The sequence below is a fragment of the Elephantulus edwardii genome, unplaced genomic scaffold, assembly GCF_000299155.1.
Source record: "Elephantulus edwardii isolate Elephantulus edwardi_28Jun2011 unplaced genomic scaffold, EleEdw1.0 scaffold00012, whole genome shotgun sequence".
Lineage (NCBI taxonomy): Eukaryota > Metazoa > Chordata > Mammalia > Macroscelidea > Macroscelididae > Elephantulus > Elephantulus edwardii.
Genome location: NW_006399762.1, coordinates 6246552 through 6255543, shown reverse-complemented (window position 1 = coordinate 6255543; position 8992 = coordinate 6246552). Strand labels below are relative to the sequence as shown.

The window sequence follows — 8992 nt, the reverse complement described above, 5'->3', positions numbered from 1 at the left end:
TATTCCAGACCATGAATTTCTACATTTCAGTGATGAGAGAAAATGTTTCCTGAGAGTTCTTTAAAATCAGATATATTTTAATAAATGTTTAATTCTCAAATATCTCTTTAAGCTGACATGTTGTATGACGGTATTAAGTAAGACAAACATTTGTTTGCTTCTTCATAAAATAACAAATCTTATTATCACGCTTAAGACTTTGAAAACTCTTATTCTGACCCTGATATAAAACAATAACTTGATTTCTTTTTTACTAATTTAATAATAACCAGCTTCAATAAGTAGTACATACACACAAACACCATAGGATGATTTTAAAAAGTCTCTAATGGAGGTGTATGTGGTGATGGTTTTTGTTTAAAATGGATATGAGAGTGTGTCATGGTTCCTTTCTTCATTGTTTATAAGATGGAACATATGTTATTTTTGCTGAGTTTTCCCTTTCTCCATTTGCAGTATTTCTAGCAAAAAAATGTTGGTTTTTTTTGCATGGCACCTCCAGATTATAAATGTAAGCAAATAAAAGTCTGAGACCAGCTGAGTTACTTTGCTACTTCTGCTATGTTGATCAGGTGAAAGAAATCTGGGATTTGTATTAGGAGCCCTTATAAATGGTTTAATAGCTTTGCAGCTACCATTAGCTGTCAGCTTCTCCATGGATATTGTCCATATGCACTTTGAGGTAGTCATTCCTTGTAAACTTCTTATGGCAAAATTGGCATTCAGCCAGTGGACGATTGGGATTATGCGTCATCTTGTGCCGGATCAGCATTTTCTTCAGGCTAAAGGCCAAATCACACACCTAGAAAAGACCCAAGGTATTATCTAGATCATACTGAAAAATAGTAATGTATACAATTTTATAATTTCTAAAACACACATTATACAATACACAAATTCCTACTATCAGGAATGTACTAATAAGTAAAAATATCTCTCTTGAAACATATAGGATTTTATATACAAAGGTATGATTAAATAAAACTGATTATAGTTTGGAAGAATCACTTAAACTTAACTTGTGTTACTGGCACCCCAATTACTTCCTCTTGCCTCCTCGTTACTGAATTTAAATATCTTTAGAGAAACTGGTTCCTCAAAACAATTATTTTTTTTCTTCATAATTGAGTGTTCTCCAATTTATGACTGCAACTCTTGCAAATGGTGCAAGTAATTTCTTTTGAGTGATCCTTGGACTTAGTGTCTCTTGTGAAGTAAAAATTAATGGGGCTGTAAACATTGTAAGTGGAAGTTTATTACCCACTGTTACACTGCTGTTAATTGTGGTGTGCTGTCAAGTCAGAACGGACCATAGTTGACCCTCCTGCATGTTATCCGGAGGCAGTAACTTGCACAGGAGGAGATATCTATCCTTCTCCCATGGAAAAGTTGATGGATTAAACTACATGCCTTGGGGATTACAGTGCAACTTCTTGTGGTACTGGAAAAGAGTATTGAATATACCGTGGACTGCTAGAACAAACAGATTTGTCCTGGAGAGAATGAAACCAGGCTGTTTCTTGGAGACAAGGATTTTGAAGCACCGTCTAATATACTTCGAGCATGATACAAGGAGAATCAGTCCTTGGAGAGGGATACCATGCTTGGAAGGGTAGAGGGACAGTACAAGAGTGGAAGACTCCAGATGAGATAGATTCACTCAGTGACTAGGCTAAGGTGGTGGTAGGTGTGTCACAAACAATGAGGTTGACTTAAGATAGAGCAGGGTTCAGAGGTGTTGTATATAGTGTCATTATGAGTCGTCTACTAGATGGCACACAACAACAATAACAGCAGCAGCAGCAGCAGCAGCAGCACTACTAAATAATTAAGAGACAGTTTATGAGGAAACTAAGCATTACAATCGACTACTCTTCAATGAAATATGGTTTGAATTCTCAGTTTAAAAGTTAAATTTTCCTACTATATAAGTATGTCCAAAGTGAGAGACATGAAGTTTCACCATCCTTGCCTCTAAGGAACACTGGTTGAACTTTATCCAAGACAAATTTGTTTGTTCTCTTGAGAGTCTTTGGAATATTCAGTGTTCTTCATCAACATAACAATTCAAAGGCATTGATTTTTTTCCTTTGGTCATCCTTATACATTGTCCAGTTTTCAGACACCTAAGAAGCAATTTGAAGATAGCATCATGTGGATCAGACAAACCAGTTTTTAACATCCTGTTCTTTACCACTTTGGATTGGTACTTGACAGATTTCCCCAATGCAACACGTCTATTGACACGTCTACTAAAAGTGTGGATCCTAGTAAAGTGAAATAATTAACAACTTGAATCTAGTAGTGAACAGGAAGGAAAAACCTTAGCTGGATACTACTAAGCTTGCTCTGATCATGAGGGAGCTCTGGAGGTCCAGTGATAAAGTGTTGTGCTCTCTAAGAGAGGTGGTTTGGGTTCACTAGTGGCTCTGATGGAGAAAGATGACAATCTTTTCCTGTCAGATTTACCTGCCTCTGAAAGCCCTTGTTGTTGTTATGTGCTGTTGAGTCACCTGCAACTCATAGCGACCCAATGTATAACAGCCCTAAACTGTGCTCTATCTTAATTGTCTGTGACACACCCATCCCTATTACCCCAGTGACTGAATCAATCCATCTCATCGAGGATCTTCTTCTCCTGTGCTGTCCCTCCACCCTCCCAAGCATGATGTCCAAGAACTGATCCCACCTTGCAACATGTCCAAAGTATGTCAGATGGAGCTTCAGAATCCCTGCCTCCAAGGAGCAGCCTGACTTCACCCTCTCCAGGATGGACCTATTTGTTCTCCTATCAGTCCATGGTACATTCAATACTCTTCTCCAGCAACACAGCTCAAAGGCATCAACTCCCCTTCTATCATCCCTAGTCTTTGTCCAGCTCTCTGATGCATAGCAGCCAAATTAATTCTAAGCAACAAATATTACTAAAGACTATGTACTTCTGTGAAAAACCTATACTTGCAGTCATCAGAACAGAGCAAGGAAACACTGCATGGTTCAAAATTGGGAAGGGTGTATGCCAGGGATGAATCTTATCTCCGTATCTTTTCAACCTGTATGCAGAACAGATTATCCGGAAGGCTGGGCTCTATGAGGAGAAGTGTGGCGTCAGTATTGGTGGAAGATCTATCAATAATCTGCATCATGTAGATGACACACCCTGCTTGCTGAAACTGAGGAGGACCTGAAGCGCTTGCTCCAGAGGATCAAGGACTGCAGCCTCCAATATGGATTGAGCCTCAATATAAAGAAGACAAAGATTCTCACCACTTGACCAACTTGCAGCATCAGGATGGATGGTAAAGAGATTGAGATTGTTCACAGTTTTAGTTTGCTTGGCTCCACAGGCAACACTGACCTCTCCAAAGTACTGAAGAGCAGTGATGTCACTCTGGAGACTAAGGTGTGTCTGATACAGGCCATGGTCTTTGCAATCACTTGTTATGAGTCAGAGAGCTTGACAATGACTAGGGACAAAAGAAGGAGAACTGATGCCTTTGAGTTGTGGTGCTGGAGAAGAGTATTGAGTGTACCATGGACTGCTAAGAAAACAAACAGATTCATCATGGAGAGGGTTAAACCAGGCTGCTCCTCGGAGGCAAGGACTCTCAGACTTCATCTGACATACTTTGGACATGCTGTAAGGAGAGACAGGTCCTTGGAGAGGACATCCTTGGGTGTAGGGACATCCTTGGGTGTAGGGAGGTGAAGACCCTCTATGAGATGGATTGATTCCGTGACTGCGGTAATTGAGGAGTGTGCCGGTGACAGTGCAATTGGCACAGGATAGAGCAGGGTTTAGGGCTGTTGTACATAGGGTCGCTATGAGTTTCAAGTGACTCGACAGCACATAACAACAACGACAACTAACAACAACAACAACAAACAATCCACTTCTGTAGCGCCTATATTTTTTACAATTATCATTATATTAATGTTCATTGTGTAAAATAACTCATTTAATAAAGTAGTACTTTGATTTTATAAAACTAAAAAAAAAAAAACCAACAAAAAAAACACCCAAAAATAAAGACTATGCCCTGACCACTTTTTTCAATAGTGTAGCTGAAAAAAAAAATAGCATTAGAAAAACTTTCTTTTCAAAGAAAAAGGAGGCTCTCAGGCAGTTCAGCTCACCAGAGTGGTGTATGGGGATACAAAGTGCAAGCCCATTTGCACAGTCACCACAGGAAAATAACAGCAATGGAAAGCTGCAGAAGATGGAAAGAAAGTTGAGTGAGATGTTGAAATCACTGACAATGGCTCTGGAGGAAGTCCTAGGGGCCCCACATAGGAAATAAGATTGGAACAAGCCAGTGGATTGTTGAATGGGTGCGGGCAAAGAGGATTAAATGTCAGTAGAGAGATGTGTGAAATCAACAGCCCAGAAAGACGTTCATGACTGCTTTGCATTCAGCCACTAAGAAACTCCACATCATGCTCTGTATCAAATCATCTAACTGGAGGAATATTTATAGCTCTATTAAAACAGGGAAGAGCATGCAATAGGGCAAGACAGCTACTTCCTTTTCCTTCAAACACTGCAAAATATGATGCTATTGTTGTTATTAGGTGCCGTCAAGTACAGTACAATTCACAGTGACTAGAGTCATGGTTGCTGTGATGCTGAAACTGTGACTCTGATGTGTCAAGTGCATTAATGGCTACCCATGGCAGACAATGTTTGGAGGAGATCCCTGTTTAAAACAAGCTTGGAAGCAGGAGTGGTATCCACTTTCAAAATGGCTCGCCTCGAGAAACTCTATGAACTTGGATAAATGACCACAGTTATACAAGTGTTTAGGTCTTTAGTTCATATGGTCTCTATGAGTCATCTACAACTCAACAACATTTAACAACAGCACCAACACAAACAGAGCTCTGTGGGCCTGGTGGATAGAAAGTTATGCTACCAATTCAAAGGTGGGTGGATTTTAATCTGTGGCCCTGAGCCCTGGTTGTAATTGGTTTTGGTCAAACATTCTTCTAAGTGGTATAGCACTGGTCTGTCCATTTGCTGTACAGAGGTAACTCATGGTTTCTGTGAGGCTGAACACTGTGACACTGATGCATCAAATGTGATAATGGTTACCCATGGTGGACAGTGTTTGAGGTAGCTCCCCAAGTAAAACAAGCTTTGAAGCAGGAGCGGCATCCACATCCCAAACAGACTGTCTCCGGAAACTCTATGAACTTGGAGAAACAATGAAAGTTATCCAAGTGTTCAGGTCTTTCATTCACAGGGTCACTATGAGTTGTCTACAACTCGATGGCACTTAACAAGAACACCACCAAGAACTATAGACAACAGATATTAACCCTGTCCTATTCTGTGCCATGTTAAAATCTCAACAAACTTGAGCTCATTGCTCTGTGTCAATCCACCTGGTTGAAGGTCTTCCTCTTTTGTATTCCCTCCACCTTCCCAAGCATGATGTTCTTTCTTCTCCAAGCAATAGCCTCCCCTAGCAGCTTGCTCAAAATATGTGACATGAAGCTTTATGTAACACTTTTGCTCCAAGGAACACTCTGGCTGCACCTTCTCCAAAACAAGTCTTTTTGTTCACTTGGAGGTCCATGGGATGGATATTCTGTACTCTTCTCCAGTACAATTTAAAGGCATCAATTCTTCCTCTGCCATCTTATTCACTGCTCAGCTCTCAGCAGTTAAGCAAGTGAATGAAAATATCAAGCAAGGCCTAAATCAGGTACACCTTAGTCCTCAAACTAACATCACTGCTATTCAATAATTTAGAGAGATTCCTAACTGTAGACTTCCCCAGTAAAATACATCTCCTGATCTCCTGACTGCTGGTACTAAGTGTATTCATTGTGGATCCAAGTAACAAAACCGGAACTGACCCATTACAATAGAAGAAATTGAGTAGGTAATAAAAAGATTTATCCTCCAAAAAGCCCTGGCCCAAATGGCTTCATGAGTGAATTCTACTAAACATTTGGAGATGAACTTTAGTGAATTTTACTTAAATTATTTTAAAAAAGTAGAAAAAGGAGAAATATTTCCTGAAGCAAGCATAACCCTAAAACCAAATCGAAACCAAGACATTACCAAAAAAGGAAACTATAGACCAGTATCTCTCATAAACATAGATGTAAAAATCTTTAACAAAATCCTGACCACTAGTGTTCTATAGTATATAAAAACATAATTCATAATAGGATTCATAATAGGTATGCAAGGATGGTTCAACTAAAGACAAACAACAAAATTCATCAAATTAACAAAGCAAAGACCAAGAGAACCACATGATCATATCAACTGATGCGGAAAAAGCTTTTAGCAAAACCCATCATCCCATCTTGATTTTTTAAAAAATATCAGTAAAATAGGAATAGAAGGAATTTCCTCAACATAGTTAAAAGTATACGCAGAAAACCAAGAGTCAGCATCATTCTCAATGAAGAAAACCTAAAGGCATCCCCCTTGCAAACAGGAACTGAACAAGGGTTTCCACTATCATTACTTCTATTCAAACTGGAAGTGAAGTGCTTGCTAAAGCAAGAAAACAAAAGATGGAAAAAAGAGGCATCAAAATTGGTGAATTCTTCACAAACTGGCAAATTCTTCAAATGACTGAGCAAATTATTTGAGAAGCTAGACTGAGGAAGAATATAGCATCAAGATCAGAGAAAGATGAATCAATAACTTAAGTTATGCAATCACCTGTGTTATGTCATCTGGCATAACCCTGCTTGATGAAAATAATGAGGACTTCACACACTTGTTGCAGGAGATCAAAGAATACAGCTTTCAATATGGATTAAATCTTAACATCAATAAAACAAAAACTGTTACCATTGGACCTATAAGAAACATCATTATAAATGAAGAAAAGATTGAAAGTGTCAACAACTTCATCTTACTTGGATCGACAATCAACATCCTTGGTATTAACAGTCAGGAAATCGGGAGATGTATTGCACTGGGTAAGTTGCAATCAGGGACCTCTCCAAATTAATGAGGAGCAGTGTCTGAACATCCCAGGGAATGCCAAAAAAAACCCCAAACAAATATGTCTTGTAGCCAGAGTGCTTCTTGGAGGCAAAGATAATAAAGGTTTGTCTCACAAACTTTGGTCATGTTGCTAGACGAGGCCATTCCCTGGAGAGGGATATTATGCTTGGAAAGGGAGAGGGTCAGTGAAGGAGAATACATTCAACCAAGTGGATTGACACAGTGGCTGATGCAATGGGCTCTAGGGTATTAGGAACTGTGAGGATGGCACAGGATAGGACAGAGTTTAGATCTGTTGTTCATAGGGTCACTATGGGTCATATTTGACTCAATACAACAACAACAACAACATATTAGCAAAGAGGTAGTAAAACTGTCACTGTATACAGATGGTATGATAGTGTACAAGCCCTCAAAGACTCAATTTTAAAACCCAAACATGTTAGACCTAGTAGAACAGTTTAATACAGGGGCATCATACAAAATTCAGTGGGATTTCTCTACAGCAACAAAGAAAACATGGAAAAGGAAGCTTAAAAAGCCATACCATTTACAACAGCCAATCAGAAGATGATAAACCTAATTAGAGACATGAAAGACCTTTATATATATATTTAAAAAAACCAAACCACTCTACTAGCCATTATTAAAAGAGATCTAACTAAATATAAAAATATTCCCTATTCATGGATAGGAAGATTCAACATAGTGAAAATTACAATCCTACCAAAAGCCATTTACAGGTTCAACACAACTCCAATACAAATACAAAAACTCATTTTTCAAATGAATTTTTGTTGTTAGGTGCCATCCAGTCGAGTACGAACTCATAGTTACCCGATGAACAAAAGTTCTGAACCTAGTTCTATCCTGATCATCCTCACACTTTCTGATGTACAAGAAGCCATCGTGTGGGCATTGTGCCAATCCACCTGGTTAAGCATTTTCCTCTCCCTTGCTGACCCTCCATTTTTCATAGCATCATGTTCTTCTCCAAGGAAATCTCCTCCTAGCAACATGCTCAAAGTATGTGAGTCAAAGCCTCATCATTCTTGCCTCCAAAGAGCACTCCAGCTAAACCCTCTTCAAGACATATCTGTTCATTCTCTTGGCCATCCATGGGATGGTTCAGTGCTCTTCACCGACAACCCTGTCTATGGGAGGTTCAATGTTCTTCTCCAAAACCGCAGCTAAAAGGGGTCAATTATTTTTCTGTCATCCTTATTCACTGTCCAGATCTCATATGCTTAGCCAGTGATCAGAAAGACTATGGCCTGAAGCAGATCCATTCTAGTCCTCAAACTGACACCATCGTTGTTAGGTGCTGAGGAGTACAACTAATAGCTACGCTATGAACAAAAAAATCTGAACCCTCTTCTATCCTGTGCCATCCTTACATGCTACTCCTAAAATATTTGGAAATGTCTCTAACTGCAGATTTTCCCAGTGCAACGTGTCTCTTAATTGGCAGGTTTATTTAGAAAGGAAAGAGACCTCAAATAAGCAAAGTTCTTCTGAAAAATAAAAAATAATAGAAATAATGTGGGAGGCATAGTATTCCCTGACTTCAAAAAATACTACACAGCCATACTAACCAAAACAGCCTGGTATTGGTACACTGACAGACACATATATCAATGGAACAGAATTGAGAATCCAAAAATTCCATCTACCTTCAACCAATTGCTATTTGACAAGGGAAAAAAAGCCTATAAAATGGGGAAATGACTTCTTTAAGAAATGGTGCTGGCAAAACTACTTCTCTTATTTGCAGAAAACTGAAACAGGATCCATATCTCACACCACACACAAAAATCAATTTAAAGTGGATTGAAGACCTAAAGGTAAAGCTCCAAATTTATAATGATCATAAAAGACAAAACAGGCCCAAATTAGAAACCCAAGATTAAGGTATAAATTGTTGTTGTTGTTATTGTTATGTGCCGTCGAGTCGTTTCCGACTCATAGCGACCCTATGCACAACAGCCCTAAACCCTGCTCTATCCTGCGCCAACC

General features: G+C 39.0%; 1 protein-coding gene across 2 annotated transcripts in view; it reads right to left on the bottom strand.

Moving 5' to 3' along the window:
• Positions 1-362: 362 nt before the first annotated feature.
• The window catches only part of PRDM5 (PR domain containing 5), a 341046-nt gene continuing 332416 nt past the window's right edge, over positions 363-8992 (bottom strand). The window contains exon 16 of one of the 2 annotated variants that reach the window (XM_006881055.1): positions 363-802. In XM_006881055.1, the coding sequence (XP_006881117.1) occupies positions 638-802 (165 nt within the window). In that variant the 3' untranslated portion in view covers positions 363-637. The remainder of the gene's footprint in view (positions 803-8992) is intronic. The other variant, XM_006881056.1, reaches the window with a different exon arrangement.